This window comes from Malaclemys terrapin, chromosome 4 (genome assembly GCF_027887155.1).
Source record: "Malaclemys terrapin pileata isolate rMalTer1 chromosome 4, rMalTer1.hap1, whole genome shotgun sequence".
Lineage (NCBI taxonomy): Eukaryota > Metazoa > Chordata > Testudines > Emydidae > Malaclemys > Malaclemys terrapin.
In genome coordinates this window covers 122,774,959-122,796,250 of record NC_071508.1, presented here as the reverse complement: position 1 = coordinate 122,796,250, position 21,292 = coordinate 122,774,959, and the positions used below count along the sequence as shown (strand labels likewise).

The 21,292-nt window shown below is 41.2% G+C and overlaps 1 protein-coding gene across 3 annotated transcripts in view; it reads left to right on the top strand.

Moving 5' to 3' along the window:
- The window catches only part of CCDC88C (coiled-coil domain containing 88C), a 127,967-nt gene that overhangs the window by 91,275 nt on the left and 15,400 nt on the right, over positions 1–21,292 (top strand). For all 3 annotated transcript variants that reach the window (XM_054026747.1, XM_054026746.1, XM_054026748.1), the window contains exons 15-25: positions 473–1,543; positions 3,434–3,558; positions 4,870–5,011; positions 5,795–5,983; positions 6,623–6,784; positions 8,683–8,960; positions 14,155–14,298; positions 15,972–16,158; positions 17,483–17,628; positions 19,137–19,226; positions 20,714–20,955. In XM_054026747.1, coding sequence (XP_053882722.1) covers positions 473–1,543; positions 3,434–3,558; positions 4,870–5,011; positions 5,795–5,983; positions 6,623–6,784; positions 8,683–8,960; positions 14,155–14,298; positions 15,972–16,158; positions 17,483–17,628; positions 19,137–19,226; positions 20,714–20,955 — 2,776 coding nt within the window. The remainder of the gene's footprint in view (positions 1–472; positions 1,544–3,433; positions 3,559–4,869; positions 5,012–5,794; positions 5,984–6,622; positions 6,785–8,682; positions 8,961–14,154; positions 14,299–15,971; positions 16,159–17,482; positions 17,629–19,136; positions 19,227–20,713; positions 20,956–21,292) is intronic.

Sequence of the window (21,292 nt, the reverse complement as noted above, 5' to 3'; positions counted from 1 at the left end):
TGAGCACTGTGCTAGGGCATTGGTTCAATCTGACTCAGAGACAGGAGTGGCTCCTCAGAAATCATCAAGTCCAAGCTGTTCCATGGAGATCTCCCATCCATGTACTGACTCTGCCTAGACCTGCTTAGTTCAAGGTTTGAAAAGAATAAAGCACAATGTTTAACTCACTAGTACCTTGAGATACCTCATGTATGGTATTAAAAGGGCTAGATAAAACCAAATTTTCTTAAAGAAGCCTTTTCCTTAGTTTGGATTGGTGGAGAGGGTTTGAGTCAGGGATGACAATGGGTAATGGTTGAAGAATTTGTGTTGTGTTAAATAGGCATTGTTTTGTTAATACAGAGTTCTGACTGCTTCGAGGCGTAAATTTCCAGACTGTACATTGCTCTAAAAAAACATACTCACTAGGAACACCTCAGGTACTGTCTACTCTACTATAGATAACTCTCTCCTTATTTTATTTTTAATATAGATAGAGGACCTCAAACAAGAGAATGACCACCTCAACCAAGTGGTTTTGTCCCTGAGACAGAGGGCTCAGGTTAGTAGCGAGGCCAGAATAAAAGACATTGAAAAAGAGAACAAGATGCTCCATGAAACAGTTACAGAGACTAGCAGCAAACTCAGCAAGCTGGAGTTTGAGAAGAAACAATTGCATAAAGATTTTGAACAGGTTAAAGAAAAGGTAGAACGTGTGGAGGAAATGGAGAAAGAGCTCCATCAGCTAGAGAGAGAGAATGAACAGCTCACAAAGAAGGCAGCAGCCATGAAAATTGTAACAGAAAAAGTTGAGGTTCTAGAGCAGGAAAATGGGGATCTGGAAGTGGAGAACAGGAAGTTGAGAAAGTCCCTGGATACCTTACAGAATGTTTCCATCCGGCTAGAGGACCTGCAGAGGGACAACAAGCAGCTGGATGAAGAGAACCTGGAGCTCAGGAGGATGGTAGAGACCATGAGATTCACCAGCACAAAAATGGCACAGATAGAGGCAGAAAATAAGGAGCTGGAGAGGGAGAAAGAGGAGCTAAGAAAAAATGTGGAGATGTTAAAAACACTGGGAAAGAAGTCGGAAAGGCTGGAGCTGAGCTATCAGAGTGTGAACTCTGAGAATCAGAGGCTTCAGCAGATCCTGGAGAACAGCAGCAAAAAAACCCAAGAGCTAGAGAAAGAGCTACAGGGAATGGAAAGTGAAAATCAGGTCCTCCAGAGAAAACTTGAAGAGCAGAAGATTTCCAGCAAATGGCAGGAGAGGTTAGAAAAGGAGAACAAAGTGCTGGAGCAAGAAGTGTCCCAACTGGAGAAAGACAAAAAGATGCTAGAGAAGGAAACAAAAAGGCTTTGGCAGCAGGTAGAGTTGAAAGATGCGATTTTGGATGATAACACAGTAAAGCTGGCAGCTGTGGAGAAGGAAAACAGAACACTTGAAAAAGAAATGGCTCGATTCAGAGACTCGTCTAATAAGATGAAAGAATTTGAAAAAGACAATAAAGACCTTATAAAGCAAGTTACCATTGATAAAAGAACACTAGCTACATTGAGAGAGGTAATCAAAATAATAATATTGCCTTCATCATATGCATTTTATTTATTTAATTTATGCTATGTAGTGTAGACAGTGGTCAGTTTGATCCAGACCATGAATTAGGGAGACTGAGAGACCCTGTGTTGTGACTCTAGGCATCACAGGTTGTGCTGCCCGAGGAAGTGGAATCCTAGAACTGCAGTTTGTCTTGTGTCCATAACTCTATAATCAGGCTTAGCTTTGCATAGGTCCTCGCTACAGCCCACTTCGGATGCATATTATGCTCTAATAAATTTGTTAGTCTCTAAGGTGCCACAAGTACTCCTGTTCTTTTTGCGGATACAGACTAACACGGCTGCTACTCTGAAACAAGTTTTTAAGGGATGCCACAGCATAAGCACAGAGCATATATTATTATTATAAAGTTGGTTTTATTTTAAAAGTCTTCAAGCCACCAGTTTCTAGTTTACAAATTAGGCTGATGGTTTTTCAGAATTACTTTAAACAAGATAAAGTGAAAACCTGAGTGCTGTTATTATCTATATTTCTGCTTAGTCTTCTGTGGTCTAAACAAAGGATTTCATATGTACAAATTGGGCTAAATTTCTTTGGAGATAACATTTGAATTTTTTAATTAAAAAAACCACATTTGTTAATTCAGTCTAGCTGCTGTTCAACATCCACTTTCTTTAGTTTTAGAAAATGTTTCTTGGGGAAAAGGCTGGAATCAGTTGTCTGCCCCTCTCCTCCCAAGGATGGTTTAAGAAAGGATCTGGGTGAGGAAGTATTCTTAGTGCTTGTCTACAATTACAGCACCTTAGCACAGGGGTAGGCAACCTATGGCACACATGCCAAAAGCAGCACGCGAGCTGATTTTCAGTGGCACTCACATTGCCCAGGTCCTCGCCACTGGTCCGGGGGGCTCTGCATTTTAATTTAATTTTAAATGAAGTTTCTTAAACATTTTAAAAACCTTATTTACTTTAAATACAACAATAGTTTCGTTATATATTATAGACTTATAGAAAGAGACCTAAAAACGTTAAAATGTATTACTGGCACGCGAAACCTTAAATTAGCGTGAATAAATGAAGACTCGGCACACCACTTCTGAAAGGTTGCCGACCCCTGCCTTAGCACTTAGTGAAGATGCTACCTACAGGAGAGCTTCTCCCATAGGCATAGGCACTCTACCTCCCCAAGAGGCGGTAGCTATGTCCACAGGAGATGCCCTCCCATCGACATAGGTTTAGGAAATACCTTCAATACTGTAAATGCAGAGGTTAGTAAACTGAAAATCTTATTTATCACAGGAAATTGGCAAATTGAAGTCCCACCACTGTATATGTATTTGGTTTTCGTTAGTTAATTTTTGTGCTATTCAGAAGATTTAAAAAAAAATTACTTTTACATTCTAAAATGTTTTTTCTTCTTTTGGTTGGATTCAGAAGACTGTGAGCTCCCTCTGCTGGCCCAGTATCAATTCGCTAACAAACCTGTCTCAGTGCTACAATATGCTAACAACAGTGATGCTAATGGAAGCATCAAGAATTAAATATAAATTAGAAAAGGCCAAAATCTGAAGGAAAAATCCTTCTATTTTATTTGAGAAAACTACAAATAGAGAATGAAATAGATTGCTGTTTAAAAACAAAGCATCTGATTCTCCTCTCTGTGATGTACAGTGCAGCTGCTCTTAATTTACACAGGTCTGAGAGAAGAAACAGGCCCCAAAAAACAATGAGTGAGATCCTGACCCCACTGAAATCAATGGGAAAACTCCCTTTGACTTTAATGGGGCCAGGATTTCACCCAATGCCCTTATCATACGTCAGAGTTTTTAAAATCACTGGTACTGTGTAATTATCACTGTCTTCTGTATGATGGTTAATGATGTTAGTTTTATTACAGGATTTGGTTCTTGAAAAGTTAAAGAGCCAACAGTTGTCTAGTGAAATGGACAAACTGAGCCAAGAGCTCGTGAAGATTGGATTGAACAAAGAGCTGCTGCTACAGGATGATAATGGCAATGACAAGTGAGGAAACTGAGCTCTTTTAACAGTGTAACTCCATAACTCCTTAAACCTGCTAACCACAGCCTTTTGCTTTTTTCATTTTCACATTTTATGCCTCTCCCACTTCCACCCACTCGCATTGAAATCATGGTTTCCTGTCGTAGACAAGAGAGACTACATGAAACCATTTGTCTTAGATTTTGTTTTCTAACAATAGCAAAGCCACTGTGACAAGTCTTAATGGAAATCATGCAGGCAGGCGACCACAGATGGGTGTTCTGTATCTACTTGAAGGAGAAGTGAATTCCAGTTCAATGTGCTGTACTGGTGACATTAACTTTGTAAAATCATTACATAGCTTCCTACTGCAGTACATTTGGATTACAGCTGTATGGTTTCCCCCTATAAATTTAGCAGGTGGAGAGTAGGATTCTGACCTCTTACAGTGAGTTATACCAGGAGTAATTCCAATGAAGTCAAAGGAGTTTATACCCGTGTAGAAATTAGTGTGGGTTCAGAATCAAGGCTTGCATGTACATATCCACTTACCAGTTTTCTATTCACTTATCTTCATGAAACCTACTTCTGGAAACCCTTCTGGTGATTAGTGTCCTAAGTTGTGCCTTCACTTGAGAAGGGAGGTGGTTTTTAGATTTAAGATGGGTAACCATTTTTGCCACCTGCTAACTATATTTATAGTTGAACTCTGCTGGCAAGGTAAAAGATGTTGTATTTGACCATTATCCTTTATATGGTGCATTCCATGCCTCTAACCTTTAAGTGGTGATCCACCAGATGTGAAAATAATTACAACGTGTAAAGGTGTGGCACGGAACATCCCTGATGGGCAAGTCCTATAGAATTTAACAAAAAAGATATTTTCTATAGGCTTTTTGAACTGTCCTATAGAATTTAATGGATAATTATATCCTTAATGCAGAATTTTGTAGGGTTGGGTTTCCCCCGAAGCTAAAGAAATCCACAGCAGGGATATAATTTTCTATTAAATTCTACAGTGTGGTTAGGAAGAAAATTAGAAACGTTATTCTATATTGAATTCTGTAGTTTTTGTTTCTTCTATAGAACTTAATTGGTTTTATTCCATTAAAATCTGTTAAACTTTCCCATAAGCAATTTTTTTCCTCCTTAGTTATCTTTCAATTTACTTTTGTCCAAATGCAAAAATATAGAGTAGTGATGGAAACCAGGTGTATATGAGAGCAAATACATGTTATTGTGAGATATATGATGTGGGAGAGAAATGTCTGCAAGCCAGATGGGTGCATGTTTTCCAGTGACAAATGTTGGAATGTTGTTCTCATTGTCTTTCAGCAAATATAAGATTCTGGAAAGCAAAACTGACTCTGCATTAAAGACAACACTAGCCATTAAAGAAGAAAAGATTGTATTGTTAGAGGCTCAAGTGGAAGAGTCTCTTAACTTGAATCAGCAGTTGCAGAATGAGCTTAATACGGTAAGAGGAAACTTCATTTTAAGGTGTAAGGTTTAGCTATTCTATAGGTTGGCATGGCACATGCATTTTTACTCCAGAGGAACAGATAGCGCCAAAAAAAAAAACCCTATTTGACTTAAATGCCTTCTATCATATCCTAGCCAATAATAATAATAATAATAATTAATAATACCGGCATTATTGTTTTTTTGGAGTCCGGGATGAGATTTTCAAGAGTGCTCAGGTTTGACTTAGTCCTGTTTCCTTTAGAAGTCATGGAGTTTTACCACTATCTGTTGTCTCTTGTCTTATGTTTAGATTGTAAGCTCTTTGGGGCAGGCACCACCTTTTTGTTCTGTGTTTGTTCAGCACGTAGCTCAGTGGGTTCCTGGTCATGACTAGGGCTCTTAGGTGCTACAGTAATACAAGTAAAAATAATAATCTTCAATGAGAGCAGAGTTCTGCCAATGTTGAATGCTTTTAAAAATCCCCACACCAGGTATCGCCTGTATATTATTTTTATTTATTAGGAGGCAGGGAGTTCAAGTGGAAAGGGCACCTGACTGGGAGTGAGGGATGTGCATTCTTTTCCTGATTTATAATTTCACCTCTGTGTCTCACTTTCCCTATCCATAAAATGTGAATAATGATACTCCCCCCATCTTTTATAAAGTATCTTGAAATCATGAGAGAGAATTCTGCATAAGACCTAATTATTATTATTAATGTTTTATTTATTTGAGTGTGCTGCAATTACTTTCCAAAAAGCCAGTTTTACAAGCATATTTCTTATCTACTTCACAGATAAAGAAGGACTTTGAAGTTCTTAAGCAAAGTCAAGAAGATGGGCAATGTGTGCAGAACTCATTAAAATCTCCTGCAGAAAAACTCATTTCCAACCACCAGATGAAAGAGAAATGGGAAACAGGACACCGAGAAACAACAATGGAGCTGTTGAAAGTGAAAGACAGGGCTATAGAGCTGGAAAGGAATGTAAGTCTTCTCCTTCAGGATGCAGGTATAAGGCATTTGGGGATGTTTGTGTCATTTTTTAAAGTAGGAAGCAACCCCGAGCTCTGTGTATTCAGAGAGGATCAATGGTACAATGGTCAGAGTGCTAGCCTGGGACTCAGGGGTTTGATTCCTTGCTCCGCCACAGGCTTCTGGGGGACCTTTGGGAAGCCCGTGCCTCAGTTCCCCATCTGTGAAATGGGGCTGATAGTCTCACAGGGGTGTTATGAGGATAAATACATTAAAGATTGTCAGGAGCTCAGATACTATGGTAATGGATCATACAAGTACTACAGTTTGGAATAATTTTATCATTGCAGGGGAAATTTACCCATGTGCAGAGAACCAACACCAGGCCTATGCACCACTTAAGCCCTCACCTTAGGGGCTATGTGGGACTTGCATGACACATGGGTCTTGTGCTGGCCTCTGTCCAGGGGTGAATCTTGCACCATAACATCTATTCGACCTTTGATTTAATGCTGTGAAGTATTTGCTACTAAAACTTCATGGCTTAAGGGGTATCAGAAGTTTTTTCTCATCTTTGATAGGGCTCTAACTAATCAGAACAGCTGTTTAATTTTTTTCTCCCCCCACACCTCCATTCTATTTCTCTGTTAGAATGCAGCCCTCCATGCTGAAAAGCAGCTGCTTAAAGAACAGCTGAAGCATTTGGAAATGCAGAATGTCTCTTTCAACAATCAGATCCTGACACTACAAAAGCAAAATGTCTTCCTTCAAGAGCACAACACTGCTCTGCAGACCCAAACAGCCAAGCTCCAGGTCAGAAGAACCAAATGCCAATGTCTCGGGAAACTTTGGATTTGATTTTAGTTGTGTAGAGAGGATGGAAGCTGAGAAGGAAGATTTCAGTGTTAACAATAATCAGATGGTGATGAAGCAAGGGAATTCAGATTCAGATCTGAATTTCCTTCAAATTAAAAAGGGTTTGGATCGAAAATTTCAGCCTTGGCTCATCACTATTAAGAAATTGCTATTTATAGTACTTGGAAGAAGTAATTACCGTATACACTCGTTCATAAGCCAAATATTTTTGGTTAAAAAAAAGAGGCATCAAAGAGCAGGGGTCGGCCTATAAACGGGACTACACCAAAATTTGATGATTTAAAACTCTATGGAATCATTGAAATTAAATATCTAATAGAGGGATTGGCAACCTTTGGCCCGCGGCCCGCCAGGGTAAGCAACCCGGTGGGCCGGGCCGGTTTGTTTACCTGCTGCATCTGCAGGTTCGGCCGATCACGGCTCCCACTGGCCGCGGTTCGCCACTCCAGGCCAATGGGGGCAGCCAGCACATCTCTTGGCCTGCACCGCTTCCCACCACCCCCATTGGCCTGAAGCGGCAAACCACAGCCAGTGGGAGCCGCGATTGGCCGAACCTGCGGACGCGGCAGGTAAACAAACCGGACCGGCCCGCCAGGGTGCTAAAGTTGCTGATCCCTGATCTAATACATTGTAGTTTTGTTTACCTGGAGCATCTGCAGGCTCCTCAGCTCCCTGTGGCTGCGGTTCGCCGTTCCCAGCCAATGGGAACTTCCCACGCCACTTCCCGCAGTTTCCATTGGCTGGGAATGCAAACCATGGCCACAGGGAGCTGAGGGGTCCATGCCTGCAGATGCTCCAAGTAAACAAAACGTCCCGACCCGCCAGCGGCTTACCCTGACAGGCCGGGAGCCGAAGTTTTCCAACCTGTGAAATATAGGATCGGCTTATGAAAGGGTCATACAGTTTTTGCTATTTTTACCTATCCATTTAGGGGGTCAGCTTATAAACAAATGGGCTAATGAACGAGTATATACAGTAGTTATCCAGTTTTGCTATTCCAGCTAGCCTATCATATATTCTTTCTTCATGTTAGTTCTTTTTTTCTTTTCCTATTGTGTCCCAGAAAGAATTTTCCCCGGGGAAGTGAGAATGGGGCGGCATATCCAAATCAACATATTTCAGTTTTCAGTCATTTGATTTCTTGATGGGAAAAGCAGAAACTTTTGGAGAACAATTTCATTTAATTGAAAACCCAATTTCCTATCGAAGCAGTTTCAATGGAAACTTTTTTTAACTAGCCCTACTCTGCCCTCTTCTTCAACTTTGCTTTCTTCCACCTTTTCAACATGCATTTTACACCAGTTTAGATTCACTTAGTCCTACTCATAACCACGTGGTCACCACAAAGCCAATGTACCATGTAAGTACCAAAAGTAAACTTAACTGAGATATAGATTTCATACTGGCCCCCTGCAAAGTGGTGAATTTCATCCCCACTTGCATTAGATGAAATTAACAAGCTTCCATTCAGTTTTATACAAACATGGAGCAATTTCAGTTCTTGTACACTCTTGTCGGAGTTATACATGGGACCCAAATGTTCCAGGTTACTTACCTTTCACAAATCTAGTCTTAATATTGCTGTACCAGCTTTGAGATTGTCTTGCTACAGGACAAACACTGATCTCACATATGCCATGACTTCATATCCTGTACATTACCAGTAATACTAAAAGGTTGCTCAAGTGTCCTTTCCAAATTTCTTCATATTCCCAATAACTGTAAAAGCATCTTTTGTGTATGTTTACCCACGTCTGAGTGTATACTGCATAGCACGTCTGTGGTGTGTACCAGCATTTGTATATAAATATTACTTTTTATTTGAGAAACTTTAGGTAGAAAATTCAACCCTGAGCTCCCAGAGCACTTCACTGATGGCCCAGAATGCTTTACTCCAAAACCAGCAGACAGCTAAGGAAAATGAGAATGAAAATCTACTGAAACAGAAAGATCAGCTAAAAGCTGAATTCGAGTCACTACTGCAGGATCACGAACACTTTGCCTCACTGCATGAGCGACAGTCCACAGAATATGAAATGCTAATAAAGCAGCACAGCTGCCTGAAAACATTGCACAAAAATCTGGAACTGGAGCACAGAGCTCTTGGGGAAAGGTATGAATTTTTAAAATACATTACGATGTGCTGAATAGTCACTAATAAGGGAATTACAGTTCAGCAGTACCCAAGGGAATTGTATGGCTGGTGTGTGCAAAGTACTCATGTTGCAGATTTCTATTTTCCTTTTTGTTCTCTGAGAGTAGACATAACTAGCATTTCATTAGAGTTATTCATTGCTTCTGGAAGCCTTCCTTCCTATTCTTACTTTCATCAAGGGGTTAAGATTGGAAACATAATCGCCTGCAAAGGAGTAGGTGTTGCAAGAGGGTGAATTTGGGAATTACCAAGCACGTGCCTTTCAATGAAATGTAGGATCCTAAGTGTCTAAGCACTTGTGAAAATGGGACTTAGGATCCTTGATCATTTAGGCACTTCTGAAAATTTTGCCCTTAAAGTCTTTAAAATGTAGACCCTTAAAAGATTTCCCTGGTCCTGTTTTGTGGTGGTAGAGTCACAGGGTAAAACCTCTAAATCAGCTAATTAATTAGCAAAGTGAGAATGATGCGTATCTTGAGAACAATATTGTGAAACAATATGAATCACTGAGAATTGTATGGAGGAAAGATCTGGATTATTGTGACAAAAGAGGTTGTCTTAGAGCAGTGGTTTTCAACCTGTGGTCCGCAAACCAATAGGGGTCTGCAGACTAATTCCTAATATTTCCAAAGGAATCCACACCTCCATTTGAAATTTTTTACGGGTCCACATATGAAAATAACCTCTATGACAGTGGTTTTCAACCTATGTCTGCCCTGCAGTTAAACACCTGTGGCTGGCGCCTGTCAGGAGGTCACAGAACTCACGCTGTGGGACTGTTTAATTGCAGAGTAGACGTTCAGGCTCGAGCTGGAGCCTGGGCTCTGAGATCCTCCCACCCCGCAGGACCCTAGAGCCTGTACCCCATCTCTAGCCCAAACGTCTACACAGCAATGAAACAGCCCCACGACCAGTGAGCCCGAGTCAGCTGGCCTGGGCCAGCCGCAGGTTTTTCTTTGCTGTGTAGACATACCCTCAGAGGCCCTATTGGATAGATATAAATTATGTTCTTCATATTTTTTGTTTTCCTTCTACTTTTCACCATCTATGCCATTTAGGTGCTTCAGTTTGCACAATGAAATTAGACTGATCTGTTTCACTTTTAGTTGCGAGTCGTTTTCACTTTCTGGTGATCGTGTATTGGTCTAATACTCGAATGTGTTTTTCCCACTCGCTGCTCTAAAGGGGGGAAAAAAACAAAATTTTAATTTTAGTGTGTTGATTATTTTTCCCAACATATCTGTATTTTTATATAAAAGCTAAACTTGAAGCTCAGATTAAGTTGACAGTGTCCTAGGAAGTGAATTAATAGAAACTTTTCTTTCCTAAACTTGAAGGATCTGGCCATGCAATGTGCAGCAGGATTTGATAGGGTATGTGCTGGGATGAAAATATGCATCAGAGCTGTATGACAGGACAGCTCCCTGACTCAGCTAAATGAGCTATAAGTGATTACACAAGCACCATCCCTGCTTGCTGTGTCTTTCACAGACTGATTAATGGTTCCCACTGATGTGAGCCTTGCCTTAGCTCATCACACTGCTGTGTGCAAAGACAATTTGCTGGCTGACTTGTTTTCTTGATGAGTATCAATAATTAAATGGGTGCAGCCTGAGGAGTCAGTGGTTTGCTGAAAAATACGTTGTTGTCACTGATAAGTGCTCTGATCGTCATTGCCTATGCCGGTGATAACGTTTCAAACTCTCTTGCTCCAACTATTGCTGGGATGTAACTACCAGTGAAAAATGCTGGCATGGAAACAGATGGTCACCTTTTGTGTACTCAGAACAGACTGATTTAGGCAGTTTTAAGAGTAGGATGCACTTCTCCATAATCTCATCTCATCTCATCTCAGGTCAAGTTGGGAATATATTAGTCAAGGTGATTTGTGTAAGGCCAGCCTGTATCCTTGTTCAGCTGTCAGAAAAAAATATACATGTCATATTTTTTTTAATCTGTGTGCAACATGGGGCACCACTGGCTGAGAGCAGTCCGGGGAGGAAGTTAGCAAAATAGCAGGCAGCAAAGTCATCTGTTTTTTCTTCTGCGACTCAGGAGGTATTTAACTGATGACAGGAAATTTCTCATTTTCACCTTCAACTAGGATACACCACCCAGGAAGTGCACACAAAATTTGTAAGTGCTCCTCAGCATGTCCAGTAGGCATGAAGTAACTGTCTACTCTAGAACGTGTCTGGACAAGATTTTCTTTGTTCCAGGCAATAGTTTTTTTTTCTCAGATGATGATCCCTCCCCCGCTCCTCCCCCGGAAGGCTATTTATAGACCGAAAAGCCGGACATGTCCGGGGAAATCCAGACATGTGGTAGCCCTAATCATGAATATAGATCCTAGTCCCACCGCATAGGTTGTATCTAAATTCAGTGAAATAGTCTGCCAAAGCCTAGCCATACACAGAAGCTGTGGGTTTGACTTGGCAAGGAAAGGAGTAGTTGACATGTTACAGGGCGTCTATTAAAAACATTTTTTTTTTTTATGCTGTCGTGTGTTTGGCTGGCTTGTGCTGAGAGGAACTGGATCCATCTTCTGCATTTTTTGAGTACTTTGGATACTACTTATTACTAAGGAATCATAATAACTAGCCACCACTGCTAGAGATTACACAGTTCTGTATGGCTTGCTGTGTAGAAACCTGTAATCTGTCACAGATATTGAAATAACTCTTCCCACTGGAGAAAATAGGTCCTGCCAGGCAGGGTTACATGCTGCAGGGACTTGCATTATTAACTTACCAAGGCTGGTTGGTAATCCTGCTTGTGGGCTGCTTCTGCATATGTTTCTCATCATGGCTGTGCATTTTAAAAATGTTCTCAGTCACAAATATCCGCTCATAGTATCAGTACAAACACAGCAGCAGCAAGTGGAAGCCAAGTAATATTGTCAGAAGGAGTGTAGAGGAATACGGCCATTCAAGTCCTTGATCAGTGTGGACTGAATCAGTACTGGGATGCACTTGGTCTGTGCCTAGAGTGAAATCTTCCCACCATTGGACTGGCACCGGTGCTACACCAATGGTGGGAATACTAGTGAAGACTGGCCATTGACTGATTTACCTGTAGATTGTCTAACTCTGCTCAGAGTTGGACACCTGGTGTAAAGCTGCTGGTAGCAAATCTATACTAGTGCCAGTCAAGCTGCAGAAACACGAGGGCAGTGATAAGAGTTTCTGAAAGGCTCCATACAGACAAGGCCTTGATGACCTCTGTCAGGATAATGACCTAGAGCTGGTTTGGTCAAACTCTGGGATTGACATGGGCTGTCTTTCGAAAATAATTCTTGAAGCAGGACATAAGTCTCAACTAGAGCCAAGATGCAAAGGCAAAGGATGAAGTATAAAGAAAGGGGATTGTGTTTTTTAAAAAAAAAAAAACTTTAAATCCATAAATGTTTTCACAGAAGAGAAAATAATTATAGAATCATAGGGTTAGAAGAGACCGCAATGGTCATCTAACCTAACCCCTAATACCTCAGGTTTACATGAGAAACTATCCCCCACATTCAGGATCTTCCATTCATCATGTGGATGCTGAATGCTCAGTATTTAAAATGTCCTGTAGCTGAATGAGAGAAATAAACAAGGTTAATTCAACTCCATCACTGCCCCTGGTGATGAATAGTAAAGAGCAGCCTTTTGTCTGGTAGACAGGTACTCCTCTGTGAGGCGGCTCACTGGGCTAGAATTTGGAACAGGCTGTAATGTGACCCCTGAGGGAGAGGGATGGTATCCTGAAAGAGAAATAACTTGGCAAGAGTCAATACATTTGGTGCTGCTTTTTCTTTTGTTTTGTTTTTACTGTTTACTGTGGCTGCAAAGTAACTATCCTTGGTCTGCTTTCGCCTCTCTTGAAATGAGAATTGCCAATGCCTGGTTGGATGAATGCAATGGAAGACTATTTGTTCACTGTACCTTTTTAATGTACTTCTCTATCCTCTGTTTGGCTGCTGTTTTGACACTTCTTATAACAGTTCTTCCATGAATCACAGCAGATATACCTGCCCCAGCAAGAGCATGCTATGGGGGTGAAAATCTGCTGTCCCACCTCCAGCAATGGTTGCACACCATTGTCACACAAAGCTGTGCTAAGTCAAGACACTGGTCATTTCCACTTCACTGAGCCAGATTCCTATATAGTCTACCCCAGTTTATGCAAACGTAAACCTTGACAGAGGACCCCAGCTGCAGAAAATCCACCTGAGAACAATTTACTACAGTGCAAAGTGGCCATAACCTGCCTTATGTCAGGGTGGCAGTAAGGGACTAAGTGTGTTATCTGAGAAATGGGCAGCCATGGCTTGGAAGGGGCACTCAACCCCCTCATCCATGCCTGTCTCCTTTAGACATTAGGGAAATTGTTCCACCATGCCAGCAGGGTCAGGAGAGATGTCACTATAAAGCTAGGTATCCTCAGCACAGAGAAGACACAACTGTGCCTTCTCACTCCCTTCCTCGCGCCCTTGATGGCTCCATAGGCAAACTGAACAAATCAGGAGGTGAAATAGAATGCTGCAGAGTGGAGGCCTCAGGGCAAATAAACCCCTGTGCCACCCTCTGGGATTTCTCATTAGCAAACAAGCAGAACCATTTGAGCAACCACTACAAAAGGCTACAACACTTCAATAACACTCCATTGGCATTCGTGTCATGATCACATTGTCTGCCTCCTATATATAATATTTGAGGGTTGATATAAGTAGTTGATTTCACTCCTTTCTTGTTTTTGGCTGCCTCTTTATGCTCTGCACAGATGCTTTGGGACCTGCCCCTAGTAATTGATTCTGAATGGTGTGTTGGAGTAAATAGTGCAGCACTGTCTGGGAACCTTCCCTTTAGGTTTCCTTCACCCCAGAGAAATCCTTGCTTTGTATCAGTTGATCAGGATGTACAGTGATCACAGTTCTTACAACTTGCATTTCAACTCAGTCAAAAATATAATTGTGCAGCCTCCATATAGGATTATACACTAGCCTGAATTCACTCACTCACTATAGATTTCTTTTGAACTCAACTAAAAATATATATATTGAAGAAGTCTTGTTTTCGGATAGATGCATTTTTATCTACTGAGAAATCTTGTGCTAAAGGAATAAAACTTTGTAGGCAAAGCTCAGAAGATGCTTATTCGTCTCTTGTAGGTACAACAGTTTAGTAAAACACAAGGCAGAACTGGAAGAATTGGAAATTGTTCTAAAAACCGAGAGAGAGGTTCTGCAGCAAGAAAGGAGAACAAATGCAATAGCCACTGGAGAAAATCAAAAGATGAGAGAAGAACTGGACAGGTATGGCTGCTTGGAACTGTGTTTTGCATATATTAGTAAAAGTTAAATCCTATGCGATATAGACTTGCTCTAATCCACTGTTGTGCTAACATAAGGTTCCTGGAAGCCTTCATCAGTGTGTCTAGTCATAACAGAATTTCTGTTCCCTAATAGCTCTGTTTTGTTAATCTGCTCATGTTTGCTTAATCGCTGGTAGATAATCAGCTTTCTAATAATTGTAAATGGGTACTGTTAGTCAGTGATTCAGATGTAGTCTGCTGCTGTGACTTGCACTCATTCCAGATAGGCTGGGGCTATGTTTTTTGTTTGCATGTGTATTTGTTTTATAAAGGGTCTACTGACCAAATTCTGTGCTGACTTCTGGCCATTGCAATCTCATGAAAATCCAGGGGATTGCACGGGGCATAAATCAATGTGGAATTTGCCCCATGGTGGGGAACAGGAGGAACATGCCTTCCAATTGTTGAGGAATCACTAGAGGGTAATTTGTTACAAAAAGTTTGTAGAAAAAATGTAGTATTCAGTGTCAGCTGAAATTGCTATCCAAATACCCAATATTGTCTCCCTTACATTTGTAACTATATTATTTCTGATTTGTTCTGGTGGCCTGGTGCCAGGAGTTAAAGCTCTGATGTTCCTTATTTTAAGTTGTAATAGCCTGTCCAGACTAGCAACACTGTCAAGGCTTAAGTACAAGAACTAAACATGGTTTAAAAGTGGGCTCAGTAGTTTGTATTCTCACTGAGCATATTTTAAACCATGCTGGAACCCACTGAGCAGGTTTAGACAAGGTTGGTAGCACTACAGTTGTGCTACCAGTGAACCTGCACCGTTCAGGCGGGTTCATGGGGAAATTTTAAGAAGTAGCTTGGTGTAAGCAAGACCTGCGGCTTTATGTCTACATCATAATTTGAACCATGGTTAAAAATCAAACGTTCTTTGAGTTTGCTGAAGATATACCCTTATGCTGTTCTCATGGAATGTAGGTTATTGCACTACTGCTGTGCAAGCCAGGGTTCTCTGAGCTTGCTCTTTTCAACCATGGGTCATTTTCCTATGTGGACAGGGCTTGGGAACAGTGTCCCAAAATTGCAGAGGGTTGGGGGAGAAGTAGGTTTGTTTGCTTTATTTGTCAACAGAGTCAGAATTCATTCCTTTTTTTTTTTTTTTTAAGGCATCCAGGAATAGTAGATATTTTTAGCATCACTACTGACTTAAAAAAACAACAACAACCAAGTTGTCTAATTTACTGAAGTCTTGCAATGTCTATGACATACATTGCACAATAACACTTACATTTCATGCATCAGGAAAATAAATTCCAATGGATAGTTTTTACCTGTGCCCAGTGGGGCTGTTTTTACATCAGAATGCTTTTAAAAGTATTTTTATCGTGGAAACTTGTAACCTATCCTAAATGCCTACGTACCAAAGAGGGGTAGTAAGCATTATGCTCTGTATTATTTTCCTTTCAATTCTTTTGTAGAGATGGAACATTTTGTAACACTGTGGGTGCTGTAGCAAACATGTAAGATACGATCAAGTAAAGATATATTTAAAAATTGGCCTTGACAAATTCAGTTTAGATTTAACAACCGTGGCTCAGCATACTGGTATTGTGTTTTTCAGTTGTTGATTATTATTTGTAAGCTTCCTGGTTTCTTCATTTTCAGGGTAAATTTCTTGCATAGCCAGCTAAAGGCAGAGTATGAGGGGCTGCATGCACACACTAAGGAGCTGAAAACCTCATTGAATAATTCTCAGCTGGAGCTGAACCGTTGGCAGGCTCGCTATGATGAACTGAAGGAGCAGCACCAGTCCATGGATATCTCCCTGACCAAGCTTGATAACCACTGTGAGGTGAGCATCTAGCAGCAGGACATTTTCCCAGCCTCTCCAAAGGGGCCATCTCCCTCTATGTTAAAAGGGAGTCTGTGCCCCAGTCCTTTGGAAATTGTGGACCTTGAGCTCTAAGCAACAGAAGAAAATCACCTTCGGTTAAGTTTTCTGTTGAAATGGAAGCCGGATTTGCAGCTCAGCTGCCTCTCGTGCCGCACATTTGCGTTATTACTTCCAAGGCAGGCACATCAAAGAGGTGATGCGCTGTCCGTAGGGAAGAAGATTTGGTTACGCAACACTGAGTAGCAGGAAATTTGCACTGTAGATGTTGCTCCTTGGGGAGTATGTGTGGTGTGGGCTGGGGCAGGGCAGGAGAAAAAGGCTTTCAGAGGGGGCTAAACTCAGAGGCAGGAATTATTTGGAAGGTGAAGAATCCTCTGACTTCCTGAACCAGCTACCCCTCTACCACCTTCCTGTGCTGCTTGCCCTTGCAGTTGAGGACCCTGGCTTGAGGACTAGTGTTTTGTCCTTAACCCGATGACTACATTGAATTCTTCCACATGATTGAAACAGTGACAGCCAGCATGAAGGAACTGATAAGACCAAGAGTATTTGCCTGTGGTAAAAGTTGTACATGGTTTATTTACCAAAATATGAGGGAGGGGGAGAAATCCAGTTACCTCTTGGCCTTTTTGGCTTTGAATGAGTTCCAAACTGCTGGCTAAAGATGCGCGTCTGTTGAGTTGGATTTCCTACCACATCTTTTTAGGGCACAGTCCTACAAAGTACTGAACACCCTCAGCTCCCCTTGCTTAAGTGGGAGTTGAGGGTGTCCGGTGATGCTCAGGAGATACTCAGCACACTGCGGTGCTGGACTTTGGGGTAGCAGTAGGGGCAATATTAGCAAGACACAGCTGGAGAGAGGGAAGTACAGGATATTGGGAAGCAGGATGATCTTGTAGGTAAGGCACTGAACTGAGATTTGGGACACTGTGTTTAGTTCCTGGTTGTGGTATACAGTCCCTGGGTGACCTTGGCCATGTCACTTAATCTCTGTGCTTCGGTTCCCCATCTATAAAATGGGGATACACCACTCCCCTACTCCAAAGAGGATTTGTGAGGACAAATTACCACAAGAGATGGGCTCAATTCAGGAATCACCGAAGGAAATTCTTTGCCCTATGTTATGCAGGAGGTCAAATTAAGTGATCAGAATGGGCCCTTCTGGCCTTAGAAGTCTCTGACTCTGAACCCAGGTAATTCTGTACTCGTACTAGTTTATTATATTGCATTCAGAGTGAAGCCAAGTGCAAAAGGAAAATTCACCTCTTATTCTGTTGACTAGCTGCTTACCCGTCTAAAGGGAAATCTGGAAGAAGAGAACCATCATCTCCTGAGCCAGATCCAGATGCTGAGTCAGCAGAACCAAATGCTACTGGAGCAAAACATGGAGAACAAGGAACAGTATCATGAAGAGCAGAAGCAATACATGTAAGAGACTAGAAATATTGACTTTTGACAACTAGAAGTAATCTGGTAGGCAAGAAAAGAAATGTTATATATCAGAAGCAGAAAGACCAAAAGAACTGGTGGGCCCACTGGATTCCTCAGGTAGGTATTTAAGGAGAATAAAGACATTGTAGAGAAGCTATATCTTTCCATGCCTCCACCACAGAGGATTCTGAGGAGATACCTACCCTAGACCAGGGATAGTCAATAGTTGGGCCGCAGGCCAACTCCGGACAAGCAAACGCTTTTGAATGGACCGTGAAATCTTTTTATTTACATATTGTTATTACGGTGTGAAAAATGTTTCTTTGGAGTACGGACCTTGACTATACCTTGTCCGAGAAATTTGGACTTTGACAAAAAATAATTGACTGCCCCTGCCCTAGACCAACTCTTTTCAAGTAATAGAGATGAGGCTCTGTGAGATGTTGAGGGGTGAAAACAGGAGATGCTGAAACCAGATGATAAAAGAGCAGCATCCAAGAGCTCTGAAGGAACTTAAGAACAAAGTGGCTGACCTGCTAACAAATACCTGTAGCCTCTCATTAAAATAAGTACAATACTGGAGCAGTGGCAGATAGCATGTGTTCCAGGCACTAAACATGGGATGCTCCCAATTAAGCAATATTTAAGATCATTTTAGTGATTTATATTTCCATAAATATTCAACACAATATTCTTTTAAAGGACACAGTCTCTAAGGGTCCAAGTTCTTCATCCACTTTCACAATCTCGTTTTTAAATAGGCTGATTCACTAAAGTATGGCACTGTTTCCTTCTTTTTTACATCTACAATCTAATCTTCACAGGGATATGTGGGCTCTCCCTGTACTACAGTGAGGATGAACAAAATACATTCTTGTTCCTATCTAGGGTAGATCCTTGGATTTACAGACCCAGGAGCTAGGAGTGATCCTGGGAATAACTGATTGAGTTTTACTTCAGTACCAGGAAAAATTATTGAAATTGTGTTTGTAAACGAAACACCTGGATGAACATATGACAGAGACAAACCAGCCCCACTTCTGAAAAGAAAAACTGTGCCTATAGATTTGCTAGCATGTCAATTAAATGGTAGCTAAAAGAACTGGGAGAAATATTTTAGCATTATAGCATGACTCTCTGGAAACATTTCTCTGTTCAAAATACAAGGCATTTTAGTTTCCTACATCCTATCTTCTCTTTATTGAGACCGTAACTGGTGAGCCTTCTGTCTATGACAACTGTATCAAACTGACCTGTCAGTAAGGTTAACGTGTGTTTGCATTTTGTTTTCCCAGATTGTTAGTGAATAAGATCGCTAGGGTTAAATTACTTCTGCTGCTTGAATGCACTGGATAAGAAGGCTTTTTGATCTGTAAAGATCTAACCTGTAGGATGACCTCTTTCTTCTCCTGGTGATTGTTGGCCTTGCCCTTCCATTTTGTAACCATTTGTGAAATCCAAGCAAATCCTTCAAGATCTACCTTTTTATTTTTTTATTTTCACAGTGATAAATTAAATACATTAAGGAGACACAAAGAAAAACTGGAAGAGAAGATAATGGATCAGTACAAGTTTTATGATCCTGCTCCAAAAAAGTAAGTTCCCTTCCATTTCAGTGCCACTATTGCAATACAGAATTGAGGAAAAAATGGGGCTCTTCATAGCCGGAGAGGACCAAAACCCTGTGACTCCCTGTCAGGAGAGGTGACAAAGAGAGCAACTGGTATGTCTGCTCATCACTACGCTCTCCTCCTCTCACCCCAGAAGCCTCTTGTTTTAATTGGGATTCTCCTTGATGGGAGCCTATTTGTTGTCTCCCACAAACTCCATCGAACAGCCACACAAAAGTTAACTGACTCAAGCAGCAATCCTGCTTTAGCATGTGCTAACATAGACCCCTGTGCACATTTGGAGTCCCAGTAACTTCATATTGGGATCTGAGTCAATATAAGCTTTTACAGGGAGTCATTTTGCCCTGAGGAGTACCTTCTTCTTCCTCCAGGAGTGAGCTTCAAGCAGCAGAACCCATCACTGTGAGGGAGCTGGGGGCGGGTGCCTCCATTGGTGCTTTAATGCTTTCCTGAATCGGGGCCTGAGTAACTGTTTATTAAGTAAAATCTCAGATTCATCTATTTAAAAGACCAATCCCTAAACCTGCTTCCTGGTAGCAGAGGAGAGAGAGAGAAATTATCATATTTTAGTAATGGGAGAGGCAGAGGTATTCCAGTGGTGAGGGCCATATAAGATCCTGGTATCCAAAGGATGCTGAATTGCTGATCAGGTTGGGGTCGTTTAATCTGTTTGTGAAAGCCTCACAATATAATCTGTCAGCTTTTGTTTCAAATCCTGTGCTCGAATTCAAGCTGGTGTATCAGATCTGAGGGGCTGCTAAGCAATGAATGGCCACTAATCTGGGTTGTCAAACCAGTGGGATGGTTTAATCAACAAAGCCACCTCTGTCTGTCTTTGAACTGCATCTTCCCATTGACACTGAATTGGCATCACGACAATATGACCCAGACAATGATTAAGCAGCAGCACTGCTCCCAGAGCTGCTCTTTCAGTGGGGGAATAAGCAGTCCAAAAAGAGGAATAGGCCTTTAAAAAAAATAATTTAAACAACAAAGCCATGTAAACCCCAACATAAATGTCTGACACGTCCAGTGCACAGGAGAATCCCTACTAATGGTTAGAAACCTTAATTTCACAACTTTTCAGCCTGCTCATGTAGCAAGACCTCCCACCCTACTAAAATGTTTCATGTGGATCCACACATATGGTTTTGCTTCTAACCATGGTACAGTCCCCTTATTCAGATCACTAGCTCTGGAGAAATATTTCCCTAGACTGATGCTGACTTTGAAGGAGAAGAACCAGCCACTTTCATTTTGTGAAATCATTCCCTGACCATGTGTTTAATAAGATCTCCACATCTCACGCTCTGGGGACCCTGCACCATGCCTTAGTTTTCAGCATAATTTAAAAGTGCAGGAGCGGGGAAGCTGTGGCACAGTTCTAGATTTCAAGGGGAAAAAATTCAAGTATTTTATGATCTTCCTTTATCAAAATGTGCCTCTAACAGGAAAAACCACTGGATTGGAGCCAGAGCTTTAGTCAAATTGATCAAGCCAAAGAAAGAGGCTACAAAGGAGCGACTGATATCATCCGTGGAGAGTCCTCCATGGCACTCTGAATCCACAGAGACAGCATCCTCTCCATCTGCTTCTCAGATACTCAAGCATCAGCAGGAGAGTCTGGATAACACCTCTCTGGGGTCAAACTCTATGGAAGAGAAAGTGAGCCACAATGGAGCTTCAAACAAAGGTATATGTCTGGTTTAGAGAGGTAGTTAATGAAATAGAAATCACACACTAGGCATTTTATTTGCTGGGAAGGCTTAATAGGCATGATTCTTATATAATATATTATGTCACCATGTGTTATACCCTTTTAATATTAACCAGTATTTATATTTATTAGTTTTCCTTATCTGTGACTTGTTTTTCAGTTTCACATTTTCCCTGCATATGTGGCATGTTAGTTAATAAGATGATGGGCAAAATTAAGTTAGCTTGCAAAAGGAAAATAAAGTCCATCTGTGAAACTATGCAATTCACTAGCCTTTTCTGTTGTTAAAGTTATTGGTGTGGTATTGTCTGGC